Below are 19597 nucleotides of genomic sequence, written 5' to 3'. Positions count from 1 at the left end.
AGTGTTTTCTGGTGGAGCACGTGATCCCAATGATTTCAAATACAACAGATTTATAGTATCATAACTCAGATCAGACTCTGGTTAGTGCTTGGTTGGAATTTGAAGGATGAATTCACAGTTGCAGCATTGTGATTTTATGCTGGAGTAGCTATGCTAAAGATAATGAAGCCACACAAGCATTAAATGGGAGTTCCACAATAATGAGTCACCTTTAATGAGATGTCTTGAGAGGCATCTTTATTAAATTATATCAATCAGAAACAAAAAGTACAGAGACTATACAAGACCCAGTTCTGGTTACAATGTAGATTTACTGCAGTTATTTCAACAACAATTATAGTTCCCTTTCTATTAAGTATATTTCAGTTACATTTACCTCTCAATGATATTTCACCTTTTACTCTTGTCCTTTCCTCCACCTCTGCACTGCATGTTTTCAGTCTATCAATCAGATTTGTTTCTAACATCTGATAGAGAATCATGTTTCAAACTCACATACCAGAAACTGCCACAGACAAAAAACTCAGGATAATCCTCTTGCTGCAGAGTTTCATTATGCAAAAGTAAAAACATTATGATACGATATAGCTATATTTCTTGTGAGAATTGATGCAAATACTATTTAAATCAATGGAACCAACTAGTACTTTGGCTAGAGGTCAATAAAACATTTTCCTCTCCTATAAGTAGTTAAAGGGAAATTAAAGTAATTAAATCAAATCTGTATGAAACAGTGACATTTTCTTTAATTTGATTATTTTGCATGAGAATTCAACAATGAAAATACTCAGCAGAGAGTAGAATAAGATCTACAGAAAAGGCATAAAAATTTGTCTGATTAATTTCATGTAGTTTAAGCCCAACTTTGCATATCTCAAATAGCAAGATTGATCAAATATGTGACTATGTGATAGGATTGATAATACTTAATTTATTATTGTAATCAAACGGCATTTTTCATTGCCCTTTTAGACACATTTTTTTCTGTCAATAGCATCAGAGCTGACCAGACTGACTCTTCTATTATCAGCAGAATTAGGCTGATTAGGCATGTCAAAAAGATCAATAGCTACTTTGACAATTTGCAGCTTGCTGAGTGCACTTATACAGAGTACTAATTACAAAAAAAAAAAAAAAAAAAAAGGACAAAAGTTCTAATTAATGGTAATGGCTGAAGCGACATTGTGCCAGAAATCTTATTTAGATTATTTTAAATATTATTGAGACCAAGCAAAATTTACTCTTTTCAATGCACTGAACATTTTGGACTTCATTGAAATCTTGCTTTCAGTATCAGTGGAAACATGAAGCTCTTCATTCCTAAGACAAATGAATAGGTAAAAGATTGTGTTCACTTGATAAATATCAGTGCAAGATGTTTGTACTTGAGCAAGCTAAGAAAGTCATTTGGGGCAGCATACCCGACAGATACTAATGTGTTGTACCTTCCAAAGCTGCAGTAAATCTAATAACCTGTGACTGAAAAAATGGAGAAAGTAATAAAAGCATGTCATGAAATCAAAAATTGTAAGAAACTTCCTGACATGCCCTTTTGTTATATTTAATATATGCAGTAGCACAGTAGACGTGTTTGTTGTTCACACGCTGTTGTATGAGTCATTGGAAAGGCCTTGCTACCAGCTCCTCCTCCCCATTTTTCCTGGCAGTCGATTTCTCAGAGGAAGACTTTCTAAGTGGTGTTCGGGGTTTTAACCAGGTTACTCCTGACTGACTATGTAATATTTTTCTAATTATTATTTACATCCTATCCCCTATGTATCACATGGGAACCTGCAGAAAAGGCGAGCGCTGTTATCATGCACTCTGTGTCTCTCTTTCTACTAGACTTCCCTGCCTGTAATTGCAAATTGTAAAATGAACGAGCAAAATAATTTCCTCACCTTTCACATCTATTCCTCTGAATCTGCCCTATATTATTTAGTCCCAAATTAAAACAAAAAACTCAAAAGCATAAATCTTTTAAAACATTTATAATGTAAATAATATAATTAATTTACAGCCATTAGAATCTTACAGAGTTGGTGTAAAAAGCTTGAAAAGAATGTGGGTTCTACTTCTATTGATCTCTTTTATAAGCAAAGGATGGGGAATTAGGAAGTTTGGGTCCCATTTTCAGCTTTGCCACTGAGCCAGTGTGGTGGGCAATGCAGCTCAGCAGATTGAATGTGCATGGAGACTCCTTCTGGGGTCAGACCAATAAGTGCCTTTGGGCCTACAGCCAACATGTGGGAAAGGAGCATTCCGCAAATATATAGTTTAAACTTATAAAAATTCTATGCCTTCCAGTCAAGAAAATTGCAAATTTTATTTTTGCCCATTGAACAACATGAAACATACTCTTCAATGAATTTGTTTTACCTTTTCATTCTACCACGCCATTAGTCTTGACCTGCCTGAAGTTTCAGTCATCATTTAACTTCCTACATTTTCTGCTAAGAATTATTAGCATGGCCTCTCTTTTTGAGATCTTTCTATATGCAAGGCATACAGATCCCTTCAGACCCAGCAGGGTGAACATTCATAAACCCTGCCAGCAGCTTCCAGCATAATGCCCAGGCACATACAGCAAGGGCAGGAAAAGTATGTCATCTTCTCCCTGTCAATCCCACTGAGCACAGAAGAACCACCTCTCTTTGGCAGTTTAAATGGGGTACATCCTTTCCGAGACAATAATTTGGTATAAATATTAAATGGAGGCGGGGGGGGAGGTTGTTTACTTTATTCCCTGAGAACCGCTGTAAGAACTGATCACAAAATTCTGGTACTTAGACTACCCCAGACAACCTGAAGCAATGGCTGGTTATAGGCCAGTGCTGCATGAGGTTAGTCCTAAATATTCTTATTTAGCAAATGACTGTCAATGCAAAGCGCTGGCTTGCACGTGCAATTTACAGCCTTGTGGAAGTTTGATGATATGTCTATTTGGAAACACTATCATGGTTCAGATCTTAGCGATATATCTGATAGATAAAAGAATTTCTGATTACTGCTTAATATGTTGTAATTTTTTTTTAGAAATTGTCTAAGTGCTTTGTGTTAAGCTCATGCACTGCCTTCCTGTAGACCTGTTTTGAAAGGGTAGCTTTGTGTGCTTTCTAAGCTATTTTTGGGGAGAATGGGGACTCTGCTTCTTGTTGGCCCACTGTCAGTAGATTTGTCATTATTTAGTATTCATTATTCATTTTTGTGCTTTGTTTGGTTGGTTTTGTTGGGTTTTTTTAGTCAGGACTGTGTGTTTTTCGTAAGCTTTTGGATAAGAATAAGATAGTCATGGTGCTTGACGGTTTTGAGCCATCAAAATATTGAATTTATTGGCACAGCTTCAACTGTCAAAAAATTCTTTTGTGCCTCCAACTTTTTAAAAAAAAAAAAAACAACAAACCAACAAAAACCCACCAACCAACCTATGAATCCATTCAGAGGAAAATAATGCTGTCAGATTAGGCCAAAAATTCTCTCACACAGGTAAACAAAATACTTGCCTAAATGAGATTAATTCTTCTCTGATACAATGTAATTGACCTTACTATTCAGTATTAGTGGCCTGGTTATGTTTATTCTTTCTAAGTAAATCCATAGATTTTGCTAGCCTAAAATTTATGAGCATAGAGTCAATCACTGAATGCAGCACAGAAATGAGGACAGTCAAACTCTTACCACCCAGAAGCAAACCTAGATCCCTTTTCAGGGGACGGTGATGGCAGCTTATAAAAAAGATCACAAGCTTTTTGCTGTAACTTACGGCTGGTAAAGAAACATCAGATTTAATTGAAGTAACTCAACAATTTAAATATGAAGACTGATTTCTGTTTCCACCCCTGAGTATTTTTAACAATTTAATTTTCACTGATTCTGGTGGATTCACTCTTCTTTTACCTCCCTGTATTTTGGTTGACTCCAATAGTCTTTGGATGACTTGTGATAGGTGCTAGGCAGGGCTTGGTTCACTCATTATTTGCAACCGACATTCCTCAGTCCTGCGTAGGGAGAATAGGCATCCGAATAGTAACCTAGCATAGATACCAAAGCAGCAGTACAAGGTACAGTGGGAAAGTGGTGAGAGACTGGGAAGGGGACACTGGTGTTTTTTAGGGTCTCACTGGGACACTGAAATCCTCCGCAACAACTCAGGCCAGCCATTGGGTCTCTGGCTATGGATTTGAGCCTATATCAGCTTAATCCTCAAATTCTTAGATTTAACTGAAATTGAGCGAGTGCCATGCATCACACATATTTTTTCCTGGTGTGTCAGTCTTTGAAAGTAAATAGCTTTAGTTCCCCTAGAAAACACTCATTTCACAGGCTTTATCAGTATGCTTGAGCCTCAAGAATGCTGAATGAAAAGCCCTCAGAGGAAACATTTTTCTGTGGAAAGTCTTCATGCAAGTAAAGAGAGGTAAACATTGAAAAGCCAAAAGGTTGTTATTTTTCCATATAAAAAGACACAAATTTTAAATCTGTTTTTATTTTTTTCAGTACAAATTGCAGAGCCACTGCAGTTAGTGACCCAATTATTCCAAAAGGTCTTAGTTTTCTGAGAAAATATAAATGTGTTACTAAGAAGATTTTCTGCATGATTAATACCAAAACATGAAAGGCAGATTGAATTTATCTGTACATAGGCGTTTATGGACCTCAGAAAAGGGAAGTTATTTAGAAGGTGATAGAAGTGTAATTGCCATTTCAACAAAAAAGCAATCAGTGAGGAATAAAACAAGCTCAGTCTGCCAAAATGAAGATTTGGAAGTTACTCACATGCCATCTTAGCCAGCCTGTTATGCTGATATGTGTATCTGGAGTTTCCAAATTGTTGTTGTTATTGATTTCTAAAAGTAGACTACAGTTTTATAATGTCTTTCAAAAAGAGTAAGTTGTGTTCCAGCTCCAATAAACAGAGAATCAAAAGGCTAAATTCTTCTCTGCTTCCTCTTTGCAGGATTATACTAATCCCTTCTCAACTATTAGATTATTCTGCACCATTTGCAGACCACAGCGTAACTCCAAGTCCACCATTTTGCTTTGTAATTTTTGTTTTTAAAGGAATGTCTCCTGACATCCACATAAAACAGAAATGTTATGCACTTCTATGCACTTTGCATTCAAATAAGTATTATGTAGGAAAATACCAAGCAAAACCTGTTTAAAATAGGACCAGCTTTTATTGTCATTTCCATCTGGATCACATTCCCAAACCAAGTCTTTCACAGGTAACAGTCTTTTGCGGGTAACTCTACATCCAGTATGTTTAATTGACTGTCTTAATTCAGAACACTACTATCAACATATAAGTATCTGTTGTGCACCATTGTTAGTCTCATCCCTCTCCTCCTTCCTGTTTTACTCTGAGCTTTCCCAATATCTCTGTCATCTCACGCTAAATGCTTCCAGCTGCTTCCTCCAGCAAGCTCTCCTCTCCATTCCTTCTCTGTTAATTTGCTTTTTACCTCACTCCACCTGGTCTTTATGATGAGTAAAACTTCTGCCTCCAAGTAACTGAAAAATCTCCCGTTGATTAGATAGGACATTCTTGATCTCATTACCATCATTGCGTACAATTTCTTTTTCCTGCATGGTTGCACTATTGGTTTTGATACTTATCTAAACTCTAATTTGGCAACACTGGCAAAGTTTAGCAGGTGCTTTCTGTGTAATTAGTTTAAGCTACTTTCACATATTTTAAAAACATATCACTTAAAGTGTAGACATAGTGAATGGCCTAAGGGCACAAGTTTAAGTAGTTCCTTTATACATTAATCTGTGTATTCAAACCTGCACCCTTGGCATCGGTCAGACAGGAACTATTGCCTTTGGCATTCATACTAATTGGACCACCACCTCACACAGGGTAATTCCTGCTCCCCACGTGGAGCAGAGGTTAAATCAGTAGGAACTTTATTCTACAACTTTTTGACCGCATTCTGCATCCTAAAACCATCTCCTTTTTGACATTCAGAATGATCAAGGATGGTCCTTACCATGGATCCTGCTAAGACTCGGTTAGACTTGCTCCTCATGGACCAGGCCCCATCCCAAGAAGCAGGAAACACCTAGTGGTCTCCAATGAGAGTCATACCTCTGGGAATTCGCTGTGAATATCCACTTATATTCAGGGTTAAAGGAAAGTGGGACATTCTCCCCTTTGCTATATTTGGCACTGGATCCCAAACAAGGCGTTGCGTTGCTCTCAAGGCACACTAGTGCAAGCTGAGGGAAATCTTTGGGCAGCATTAGTGAGGTCTTACTGTGGTTTGGCTTTCATGGCATTCCCAATCTCACTGTATATCAGCCAAGAGAGAACATGAAATGGAGTGGTGGTGGTGGTGGGAGCACGGTTTCACTGTGGGGTAGCCTTATGAGTATATTCTGAGTAAAGGCTTCAGGGCAGCAAGTTTTGTGAAAGCACCACTTTCCCACCTCTTCCACGTTCTCCTGCTTGGAGATCTCACAGCCAATCCCATGCTCTGCAGATGGTCCAATGCCTCCAGCTTCAGATCCCTCCCACCATTAACAGAAACTACACTACTAGTCCCAGTGTCTTCATCTACGGCTAAAAAGGACCTTTTAGAGGAAGATTTTGCTGCAAAAGGCAGTAGAGAAGGAGGAAAGCCCACAGAATAAAGTGAGGTGGACAGATCCACTTCTTTCCTTCTGCCTCCTTGTCGCCCTCATAGCTGCTCTCAGCAAAGCTCTCAAATGACCATGGTGACTCTAATTCCAAAGTCATTCCTTCAACGTCACACCTGACGATTATCTCAACTGCAACATGTTCTCACTGGCACTCCAAAAACTAGATCCTGTCTCCACCACAACACTCAACAGTATTCATCATAAAGCTGCCTAAACAGAATTCTGAGAAAGAAAAGATATTTTGGTCTAGGGGAAAAATAAGTATTTGATAAGGCTATCTCATTCTTCCTGCTGATTTTTATCGGGCAAGCAAGTGAAACAGAGCATTTTAATACAAAGGAGATAGATAGAAGTTTGTTTTCACTGATGAATAAAACAGCCATTCTCACATGTACTCACATAAGTACTAACACTTCAGAGCAATTAAACTGTTCACTGAACAGAAAAACGATTCTGTAGTGTTTTCAGCAATTAAAGTATGATTGACAGAGTACAAAAATAATTATTAGGTTTCATCATTTGAAGAAAGGTTTAAAGAAAGTGCAATTGCTTCCTTTAATTATTCTTTATTAATATTTACAAAACTGTACAATTCCTCCTACTTGTTATATGCAGTGACTATTCTATCACCAGCTCATTATAAAGTTTTGCTTTAGTGCCATAATTTTTGTCTGTCATGTTTTACAAGTGGTACAAATGACATCAGCAAACCCGTAATGCACATTCCCCTTCCCCTGCTAACACCTAATAAACTGACTGTATACATTTCATATGGGGGCATTCTACTAAATTGCTGATATAACTGTGTTGCTTAATCAGAGATTTCATGCTTTAAATCAAGGGACAATGCAAGGTATATTTCAATGAACACAGCCATGGAGCCAACGTGATAACTAATACAAATTCAAGGTTCTTTGGTAAGCCCTGTTCGTTGCTTGTGGATTTCCATTCATGATGATAAATGCTGTGTAAAAGCCAGTAGAAGTGCATCCCCCCATGGCACCTTACAAACATAAATTACTGGGGTTTGCACTTGAGTTAGACGCAGCAAATAAACAGAATGACAATTTGCACTACTACTTTGTGTAATACATCCTGACTTTTCATTTTAGGGAAATATCTGGATTGATAAGGGCTAACCAAAATTTGAGGTTTTTTTAAAATAGTCTGTTCTGCAAACAGATTCAGCTTTTTACTTCCTTGGCTGTCCAGAAAGTACATTTCATAATCAGAAATATTATTAGATATGAAACAGAGTATGTCATCCTAGAGGACATAGCAGTAGCATCTGTGGACCTGGATTCAGTATTCTCGGTTGTACAGATAACAGTATAGGAGTGAGCATCAGATGCAATCAAAGCAATCGTGCTACGATTGCAGTCTGAGGTATGCAAGTATGAGGACCAGTGTTGTGAGTGAGAGGACGATGCAGCAGCTGCATTTTAATGGGGCTTGCAGTTGTTTTGCAGACAGTGATGTATGGCAGTCACATAACCCACTGCCAAAGCCTACTCAACACCAGTAACAACCCGGGAAGGTGTCAGGCATCGAGTCTCCTAGTCAACAGAGGTAAAAATGTGATTTTACCTGAAACCAAGCAATGATCAGAATTAGCTTCAGATACCTCCCTTATAGCTATTAAACTCAGAAGTCCAGTCCTGAGAATGGGTTTATCTGGCAAGAAAAAAGAGGCAGGAGAGCAAGAGGAAGGATATTTGAGGCTTTGGGTTTCAAGCTCACGTGCATATGTGCACCATCTATCCATCTACTGTTTAGTTGCATTTTCTGGGAATTTCTAAGATTAATGTTATCAGAAAAGCCATTCGGAGCAATCAATTGTTGAAAACAGATGCATTTTGTCAGACAAACATCTTGATATACTTCTTGGAGGCTCTTATTACTTATAATTATTGTGGGGTAAACCATAGAGTAAATTCTGTAACATCCGTATTCTGTGGGACTTTTCTCTAAACGTTTTCTTAATGTACCACAAGGGAAGATGTTAATCATGTACATCTTTTGTGGCATTTACTCACGGTGCATTCCTAATACTCCCTACCAAGGACATATGCTGAATTTACGTTCTCAGGTACTAAGTCATTCCTGTACATCTAGGTCTGGAAGATGAGCATGGTAAAGAGCGCTTTTCCTATAAACCCTGTAAGAAGGAAAGTAGATATTCATGGGGAATAAGGAACATATCCCTGCTGTTTACATGTAAGGAAGAAGAAATAAACCAGAGCAGGGAAGAAGCTGACCTCTGTTTGGATCCAACTAGAAGAGATCAAAACACATGCCTCCTGCAGACAAAGTCCACCTGAACAAGTTTAGAAAAGCCAGCAGCATCCCCCCTGCACAGAAGGAGTCGTCACCATTACAGCTTCCAGTTTCTTGGGGAGGCTGGGGAGATGGGGGGGGGGGGGGGGGCCACCTTGTTCTGAAAGGTCTGCAGGTGTCTGCAGGTCTTTACCCTATATTGAGCCTGCCTTCTCCTGAAAGACTTTTAGGAGAAATGGAGTGCAAACTATTCCTACTGTGTTATGCTTGGTGACAAGGAAGCAAAGAGCTTAGAGGAAATGGTCACCTGGCAGGTGATCTGATGGCCAGGCTCTCCTACAAAAGATGTCCTCTACATGCAGGGCATTCTTAAAGATCTACAGATGTAAAGACTGGAACTACCTAGGCTTTGAGTGGAGGTTAGTGATAAAACCATTAAACCTCTGAAAGACAAGATGGAAAACTCTCTAGATTTTAACTGAATTTTATCTGATTTACTTCATCTTTCTTAGTGATTATAGTTTGGGGCTGGTTCAGTAGAACTGCACTTTCATTTAGTGAGATGTTTAATATTTAATGTTGGCTTTCCAATGTTATATACATTGTAATAGTGTAAAGTTAAAATTAATTGAAAAGAGTATAATTTGAGTCTGGTAAAAATGCTAGAAGGGTCATACTATAACTATAACAACAGTAGCAACAGCATTTCTGGAAGACTGAAATACAGTGTTATGCCTAAGAAGACTGTTTCCAATAGCTCGTGCTCAAAAAGCCACCCAGATGGAGAAAAAAACAGCAAAAATAATTTCAGGTGGAAAATGAACCAATAACTATTTCCAACTTTTTTCAGAGATTATTATGGCAATTGCAACAGTATATACTGTTTCTTTCATATTGTCTATGGCTGCCAAGGCTATATGCTCAGTTGGGTTATTCAATTCTTAAAATGCATTATGTTCAAATCATACTTTCTAAAGTGGTTTTCTGTTAGAACTACATAAAATGAAAGCCGTATTGCTGGCTTAAACATAATTCAGTTCATCCTTGTTGTGTCAGGATGTTTTTTATATATATAACGGGAAGGAAATGAAAAGATTAAAAAAAAATTAGTCATCATGAGGTTTTTTAATATCATCAGCACTACCATAAAGCCAGCTGATATATTGCACACTATTCAGAAGAAAGAAATAGAATAAAATTAGTATTGCATTACACTAGATTAATCATAGCCCTGGGTTACTGTCATTCTATGGAAAATAAAAGCTTGACTATTTCAGATTTTAAAGTTTCTTCTCACCCTTTAAGATTATTTGCCTTAAGAGGCAAATAACAAGCCCGTACTGATGGAAGAACACAAGATTTTGGACTGGTGGGGTTGGTAAATTTTTATCATTGTTTCTAAATGACAGCAAAGCAGTATTGATGACTTGGATCCAGATGGTTAGTAGTAACGCTTCATAATAGTAACCTAATGAAGCTTTTTAGTGCTGGTGACAGGTAAATGCTTGAAAGGTTTATGACAGGGAAAAAGCTTCAATAAATAACTTGAAAATCTGTCTCTCTTCTTACTTGCATAATTATTGCTTTTTATAATGGCATAATGGAACAGCAAAGCATAGGTGAAGAAAAGGCTAGAAAAGAGGAAGTATCTCTGGAGCTAATAGGATGTACAATGGGAATTTTTTTTTACTTCTTGTAAGATGAATAGCTACTTAACAACCATTAGGCCTCTCTCAGACCTAACGGGAGAATTCTAAAATCTTTTTCATGTAGTTAAGTCTGTCCAGGGATCAGGAGCTAAAAATAGAGGAAATGAAGTTTTTTCTCAATGCAAATAGAGAATAATAGTTTCAGGATATTTTAACTGAAAGAAGAAAGTTCTGGGATCTCTCCCATGAGCTTTTCTCCCTAATCCTGGTTACCTGTGAAGGGTACAACCAGACATCTGGTGCTCCTTTTGCAACAAGAGAGAAATCCGATGACTGGCTGCTTCAAAGGGCAGGGGGCCAGTCTTGCAGAGACTCTGATATTTCTGATAAAACCTTTTTCATTGAAAAACCAGGTTTTCAATAAATGGAAATTTTAACAGAAATCATCCCTTTTTTCTGGGGAAGAAAAAGGCAGACTTAAAACTTACTGAAGGAGGCAGAAATTGGCTGAAAAGAACATCTGGAAATTCTTCAAGTTTTGATCAGAAGTATTTTCTGTTTCAGTTACAGAAAATGATACAATGGGGGGAAAAAGTGAAAAAGAAATTAACTGAAAGGTATTTTTCCTGTCAAAGGTAAAAAAAACCCAAAACCTTACGTTGAAAACTGCACTTATAAAAAGAAACCATCTATTTCTGTTAATATTTCCTACTGTCACTTTTCCAAACAGATGTGATTGGGAAAGTGTTGTTAGTTTTTCTGTGGGTAGGTGGAGCTGGTATGTCTCATGCTCCTCTGTAGCATCACTGAATGCCTAGTTGAAGCTGATAGCATCAATGGATTGCATAGCAGGACTCTCAGATTTTTAGATGTAACCTGCCTCCAGCCTGCTGGAGAAATGACCCTCAAAACTCCTGGCCGACACTGGATTTTTGCTGTTTCACACTGTGGCTTGTAAAACAACAGAAGAAATTAAAGGATATGCAGTTAAAGCCTACGGCATGTACACAAGAATAATAATAAAATAGACAATGTCAAAAGGGAAGCCACTGAGGAAAAATCCACCAATCTGGTAATTATAAACATTGTTGAAAGCACACAGTCAATGGAAATGGTCCGGAATAAGGTATATAAATAGTGCAATGGGACCAAAGCAAAGAATCCTACACGCAGTTTATTTAGATTGAATACTATTATGCAAATAAAGCATTTCATTGCAAAGCAGCTAAGATACAGTCTTCTATTTTCTGCTGCTAAAATAGAAATTATTTGGCAGTTGTTTGCATAGCATTACTGAAGGGAAGTATGCTTCAGCCTCAACAGCTCTTGCTTGATTCACTGTGGTTATTTTGGGCTATCCAGTCTAACTTAGGACTGTTGGACCATCCTGATTGTCCACTGCTGCAGGTATACGACTTTTCTTTTAGCCCTCGAAGGTATCAGGTGAGAAAGTCTGATAGATATCGATATTTGATTGATTCATTAAAAAGTCAACTCATAGTCCTCGTCCCTCTTTTCCCAGTTGTCTTGGCTTCCTTTAGAGGTTCTGCTGGAGGAAATTCTGTGCCTTCATACTAAAGTGAACCTTTCGTTTCTCAGTTTCTACAGATCAAGTGATGAGATGTCATGTGTGAACCCCCTGAAGGCTGAGAAGAGAAACTCTGACTTCCCCACAGAAAATTGTGAACTGCAGTTTCTTACTGGCTAGCAACACCTTTGATTCAATTTGTATGAAAATTCAATTTACTTATTAAAATGGACGTTATTGTTCAAATATTAGAAATTCCATTTCTTATATGTTCTAAGCTGTACAATTGTCAGATTTTTATGGTTTAGATTGTAAATGTGTTTTTCTCTGGCTAATTATTGGTATTATTTTTTTAATTTTGATGTCTTAAAGGCCAATGTACTGTATCATAATAATATGAAGGACATATTTAACAGGTGTGGGAAACACTGTATACAAATGTATATTTCTAAAAGCTATTTTTATGATTAGCATGTTTTACTGTTTTACCATATTTAGAGTCAGGTGATATTGCCCTTCTTTGTTTACAGTTTAATTCAAACAAGATCGTTATGATCAGTGTCACAATTAAATACATTGTATGGTATGTTCCATTATTTTATTTATTGTATTCATCATTCTAAAGAATTATGTTTACTAATAGGGATAGCTGCTAAAAAGTGAAAATTTCAAAATAAGAGAGCAATCCTCGATAAGCTGTAAATTGGATCCTCTTGTAAATCCCTTTCTTCAGATAAGTACCCTCTGTGATGCCATTCATCAGACAGTTGTTACAGCTGTTCCTGCAAGTTTCTAAAGGCAGTTTGTTGTTACCATATGGAAAGTTTACATGACAGTCAGTCTCCTGTCTAGCCAGGTAAATTACTTATAGACTGCCAATATCTGACAACCCGAGTTAGCCTACTAATTACTTTCTGGTTTATTTTTCTAGCAGTAGTCTTTCCACTCCTGAACCCCTAAAGCCCTCCTAAAAGCCTGCAATTGGAATAATTAATTATTACAGATGTTGTAGGGGGAACCTCAGTATAGAATTTCTTAATAAATCATACCTCCTTTCAAACAGAATGGATGCATTATTTCTCTTGTGTTACTGAGATATTAAGGGTATCAAAGCATATATGATATGGGCACAAGGTTGTCTTCTCTGATGAACGTACCAACTTGTTCACCATCCCAAAGCTAGACTGCAGATGACATGAAACAAGTAATAGATATTTATTTATGTACATCCTTATGTGAGATTTACTCCTATAGAAAAAGACATGTCTTTAAAGTGATTGCAGGGAAAAAAAATATTTAATAGCTACAGGTTTCCAAGAGGGCGAGATGTCAATGTAGGAAGAACTTTACACAGTCAAATGGAGCTGAGAGCCAGCTGTGTGCCAGTCTGCAGCACGAAGCCCTGACTTCCACTGATATCTGTGGCCATGAGTATTTGGTATTTGGTATCATCCAGCACCACAAAGATGAACCCTTGTCTTGCCTTTTCAATCATTCTCTGTAGACTGAAAGCAAGAAAAAAATAAAGGTACCAGAGAGACTCTTTCATAGATTAAACTTTCAATTTCTATAAAAACCAACAGTTTGTGAAATGAGAGTTCACCTCAAAAAGTTGGGGTATGAGGAGGCAGGAGCTCAAGGTCTCTGGTCAGGTTTCCAGCATAGGGACCATCATCAAAGAAGGACTGAAATTCTTTGAACATTTGGAAGAGCATACATTTGAATTTAATTATCTATTAATGAGTGGGAATTTAATTCACTAGGAGACTATGTAACATAGCACTCTCAGTTATGTTTGTGTATCTTATATGTAGCTTGTCTACTGTCTGTGGAGTTACACGGTTTACCTAAGTGCTGAGTAGTACCTAGCTACTTAATTAAGGAAAGAATAGTATAAGTAGTTACTCCTGAGCATAAAGAATCACAGCTTCAGAATCCGCCAAGGCTGACTCTCCCAGAAAAGCGCAGCAAAAAAATATTACTTTTGTGTAAAAGTGAAATGTTAGGTCAAAGCAAAGGGTGAAATATTTCTCCACTATCTATTAGTATAAGTTACGACCATTTTTAACTGTAAAAATGCAAAAAGAATTGCCATTTTGGGATCTCCATCTTTGGCTGACAGATAAAAAAAAGAACGCCAAACCTTAGCAGCTCCACGGGCATTTTGCCCATTTCAATTATGTAAACTGTTGGCTGACTTAAAAGATGCAGAATGTCATCCAAGGAGATCAGTTCTGATGTTGGTGTTAATAAACTCCGTATGAGAAACAGCTAGGTGTATCATCTCTTCACCACCTCCATTCCAAATGAGCTAATACTCACAGAAAGCACTCTATTAGATCTTTACAAATTCTTTCCAATCATTACCCTTAGTTTATATACTCACAGAAATGATTGCACAGTCACAATGTCGACACTGTTTCACACCACAGTTTAAGTCTCGAATATATTTTGAACACAAAAAGACACCTCTGATGACAACATGAGGCACTATTCATTTGCAAGTCAGAATCTTGTTGTGCCGTACAGTCGATTACTAGCAAGGATTCTTAATGGCATGTTTGCTTCAAATCACTACAGAGGATGCTGGTAGCTTCAACAGAGCTTGATAGTTCTCTACTTTTCATGTATGCGGTGTGCTCGGTGTTGTTCGTCATCACTGCCTGTACTTCTTTTACATGGGTTTTGTCAGTCGTGGGGGCTTTTTTAACATTGCTCATCCCTTGCAATATGGAAGAATAGGAAACATAAAGGATCTTGTCAATTGGTTTGGATAGTCAACAGTCTTATAAAATCCTTTATGGACAGTCCTGAATTAAACCAATTCATTTTCTACACAGACCTATATGCTCTGTGTATTTCAGATATTTGTTTCAAACCTGTGCAGCTGCATGAATGGAAAATATTTACTAAGAAGCTTTAAAGTTTGGATCAAGAAAAAATATTTTTACTTTTGTAAACTCTTGTATTACATATTGTTGCAGTTATTATTATTATTTGCTGTAGATCCATTTTTAGTTCTGAAAAATCATTGTACTTAAACTATGTAGATAGCTACAATCTTGTAAGCAGTCATATTTTTAATAGGTGCCACTGCAAGTTAGAATTAAAACATTCAGGGTTTGCCCAAGTAGAGCAGATTGATGGTTCATTACAGTTTTCTTTAAAATGTTGTAACATAATTTTTACATGTCTGTAAATAAATATTTTCTCTGATTTATGCACTAATTCAGTTTTGTAATTTCTTCTCTTAAAAAGTGACTAAGGAACTTTCCAGGAAAAATATATTTCTCTCATGCAAAATACCACTTAAAGCTCTGTAATACAACTGTGCTTCACAAACTTTCCAAGCAGGACAAACAGAAACAGGCATCCATAATATGGAGTACTTATCTAAGTAATTAAGATGGACAAAAATGTGATAAATACTGCTATCATTTTAACAATTTGAGAAAATTAAGGACCAGTTATGTGTTAAAAAATGACTGAGAAGAAATATGAAAAACTTCCTAAAAAGAGGAAATTCTTCAGTGGCGGGGAGAGAGAGAGAGAAAGTGAGCAGCCCAGTGGTGATATTTAATTGAATTTGAGGGATGCATTTTCCTAATCTTGGAAACTTCTAAGTTTCATGTATCTCTAAAGTAGCATGGATATAACTAATGAAAACCATGTTAATAATTGTTAGAATTTTCTGTTCAGTTTGCTATCCAATTCACAAGGTGCTGCTATACAGACAAACTAAGGAAAATTGATCCATAAAGTCTACAAGAATGTTTTTGATTTTTATTGGAATTGTTGGGAAGCAAGACTATTTTGAAATGTGTATGATTTATATATGGCATGTAACTTTCTACATTTTTAAATTTTTTGTCTTTATTGTTACAGCTATGCCAGCTTTTGCACAAGTTTGTGAACTTTATAAACAATTTACTCCTACTATGCATGATACAGGGGCAATTCCTCATTCAGAAAGAACCCTGCTACAGATTATATAGTAGCCAATTAAAATAATGTCTAATTCCTTTTTGGTAGAGAAGGTAGTCTGAGAACTTCAAAACGTTCCAGTTTCCATATTCAGAAGAATCCTCAATAGTCTAGAAAATTTAAATAAGGAATACATTTAATTTGAGAGGAAAGAGGATAATAAAGTAAGATATTTTAATTTTCTGTCTGACAAGATCTTATGTAATAATAATAATAAAAAAATTTACTTTGATAATCTTAAATTCTGTGTTGGATTATACTGGGTATGAGGGCAATTATTACTGAAGTTAAGGCATCAATCAGCCAAGAATAAGCAGGGAGAGCATCCTGCAGTGTTAGATGGATAAAACATTGAACAATCTAACACTTTATGGGCCATGGAGCAATACATTACAAGTATTTTTGGAACAGAGAAGTACTTAACCCTTTGCGTGATTAGTTACAAAGTATAGAAAATATAATTTATGCAATTAAGTTGTAGTCAGGATTATATTCCAGTATTTTTAATTTGCTCATATTAAGATCCATTCTGAGCTTCATTCATTCCCATTAGGGCCAAAGACAAATATTTTTGAGTTTCAAACCTGTAGGGAAAACCATTATAAAAATAATGCAAAATTATTAGAGTGGAGGAGTTTTCCACATAACTAATGGAATCCTGTCTATTTGCCTTAAGAGTCTTAAAGGGTTGGTTCAAAGCAAAGCATTGAAAAGATCTTCTCTCATAAATTCTTTACTCTGGGACAGTAACTTTGTTCCATGTCTGCATAACTTCAGGCTTTTGTCCTCCCTGAAATAAACCTGCAGGACTTCTCCATAGTAAGAGCTCACTAAAGTCACCTACTCAGATCCAGCAGCCACAGATAAAAAAAAAAAAAAAAAAAAAAAAATCACCTCTTTACGGTTAGGCTCCCATACAAGAGGATAGTGTGTGTTGTGCAGCTAAGGACAGTTGGACACCCTAAACTACGAGAAAAGAAGTTTCTTTTGGCCAGCGGCTGCCAATCTTAACAGTCAGCTAAGGACAGACCTGACTAGTGATAGTCTAATCCTAGAGAAAGGAGAGTCTAGCCAAGGATAGGAATAAAGGTGCAGGAAAGATTCTGTACACTAAGTAAAACCAGCACAACTTGGCAAGTTAGTACTGTAGCTCTGAGCATTTATAGAATTCTAGAATGGGTTGGGTTGGAAGAGATCTTAAAGACCATCTAGTTCCAACCCCCCTGCCATGGGCAGGGACACCCTCCAGTAGACCATGTTGCCCAAAGCCCCATCCAACCCGGCCTTAAACACTTCCAGGGACGGGGCATCCACAGCTTCTCTGGGCAACCTGTTCCAGTGCCTCACCACCCTCACAGAGAAGAATTTCTTCCTAATATGCAATCTAAATCTACTCTCTTTCAGCTTAAACCCATTACCCCTTGATGTTCTGGCCATCATGCCCAGTAAAGGCATCTGTGTACAGCATTTACAGCCCTATTCTGGCAATCCATGCCCTTACAACAACCAGATCTGGAAAACTGATAAGAAAACCCTCCAAGAAACCGCTTAGGAAAAACGTTGAGTGCAATAGGAAATAAATAGTTGTTGAGGTTTGGATGGTGGGGTTATTAACTCATTCAAGACAAAATGAGCATGATGCTTTTCACTGATACATATTTTGGGGTTGCTATAGTATTTATTTGGTTAACGTCTCAAAGAAAGATTGTTGTTCCACACTTGTGTGAACAGAATTAATCCACAGTTATCACACTGTGTTTTAACAGAACCTAGTTCCCATATCATCCATCCCATATAAATCCAACTAACCAAGCAAAAATAGTTCTAAAGGTTACATTCAAAACTTTCTAATACCATCCTGGCTACATATACTTAACAGCCCAAGGTAATGGAGAAGAAGCGTTGCATGACCACTCTGTGGTGTATTACTTACTATATGTGAATATATCTATGATGTGTAGCTATGCATATATGGGGAAAAAAATATTCTTCCATTTCTTTGTGCTTTAGATAATTGGAAATGTTTCTCCTCAACTATAGATAGCTAATGTAGTGGAAAGTAAGAATCGAACTTATCCCTGGGGTAACTCTGACTGTTGATATCAGTCATTAAATGAGTACCTTCAGTGTCTACTCCAACTGGATTCTTAAGCAGAAACTGTGATTGGTACTCACCCTATGAGGAGTTACAGGAACATTTAGCATGTTATTTAAAGGAAAAAGAAGTGATAACTCATATTGCTGTGGCTAGTATTGCTACTGTAGCAGGAACATTTTGGAACACGGTTAAGGAGCAGAGGATATACAACATGGTAGGGCTGCAACTTGAATGGGGCACTGAAACTTAAATGAAAGGATCTTACCTGGGGATGACTGAGGAAATTACTGAAAGGGGATGTGGTGCACTTGTACTCGTTTTACTTTTGAAGAAACCTTCCTCACATAATTATTTATTTCCACATCCCTACATGTAATGCCATGATTTTGACTATACTTTCAAGGGCTAAGCCTCCAAATTTCCAGGTGATTCTGGTTGAACTTCACTTACCAATGTGTAGCCACTTACCAATGTGTAGCCAATCACATGGAAAATTAACCCACTGTTCAGAATTTTGGCCTTCTTTAATCCACAAGGTGGAAGAGGTATTTAACAAGTGTCCATTTACTTGAGTGGCTACATTAACTTTAAATCTATACTTCCATTGATAAGAAAACTGTAGATGAGACAGCTAGACTTCTCACACAATCTAAATGCCAAACTCAAGAAAATGTACACTGGTCCTGTGAGGAGAAGGGCTATGTAATCATAACAAGATGGGAACTGGGCACTACCACTAGAAAAATTAACCCAGGCACTTTACCTTATATTAGCTTTCCTCCATAGGTAACTGGTTTTATATGTTATGCTAGTTTTTATTGTGAAAATAGGTAAAATAGCTCTCAGGTAAATGAGGTAGCACTGTTTTATACCACCAAAGAATTTGGCTTAATATTCTATAAAGTTATTTCAGCCTTAGTTATTTAAATCATTCTGATACAGGGTAAGTAATGTTCACTATCTCTGTCTAGTAGGCGAAGATCACAAACATTTATGTTCAGGATAATCTTGAGCTTTTAAAGCACATTTTCTTAATTTCATCTCTTTTTTTAATCTCATTTTTCTCTCTCTCTACTATGTTAAACTGGAAGGAATTATAAAAAAGTAAACATTTAGCAAATAAAACATTCAGAAAGTATTTGTAAAAAAGAATTTTAATTCATAAACACAAATAGGAAACAAGTTTAGTAGAAAGGCATCTTTTTAGATTGACAAGTAGAATCGATATATGAAAGCTTTCAGGTGTACAAGCCTATCTGGTTGGGGTTTTTTCTAATTTACCCTCAGACCATCTTTATATGGCTTGATCGCCTTGTCTACAGAAACACTATTGTTAAAAGCAGAAAATCAACATGAAACAGATATGTCCTTATCATCAATGGGGCTATGCCACAACTCATATTTCTAGTCAGT

The 19597-nt window shown here is 36.9% G+C and overlaps 2 protein-coding genes across 14 annotated transcripts in view; one reads left to right on the top strand and one right to left on the bottom strand.

Annotated features, from left to right (window-relative positions):
* The window catches only part of RALYL (RALY RNA binding protein like), a 404493-nt gene extending 389171 nt beyond the window's left edge, over positions 1-15322 (top strand). For all 11 annotated transcript variants that reach the window (XM_075743808.1, XM_075743805.1, XM_075743809.1 and 8 more), the window contains one exon: positions 12174-15322. In XM_075743808.1, coding sequence (XP_075599923.1) covers positions 12174-12191 — 18 coding nt within the window. In that variant the 3' untranslated portion in view covers positions 12192-15322. The remainder of the gene's footprint in view (positions 1-12173) is intronic.
* Positions 1-19597, bottom strand: part of RBIS (ribosomal biogenesis factor) — a 424391-nt gene that overhangs the window by 271798 nt on the left and 132996 nt on the right. The gene's annotated exons all lie outside the window — the stretch shown is intronic.

This window comes from Balearica regulorum, chromosome 2, assembly GCF_011004875.1.
Source record: "Balearica regulorum gibbericeps isolate bBalReg1 chromosome 2, bBalReg1.pri, whole genome shotgun sequence".
NCBI lineage: Eukaryota > Metazoa > Chordata > Aves > Gruiformes > Gruidae > Balearica > Balearica regulorum.
The sequence above is the reverse complement of the archived record's forward strand: the minus strand, read 5'-3'. Positions and strand labels throughout refer to the sequence as shown.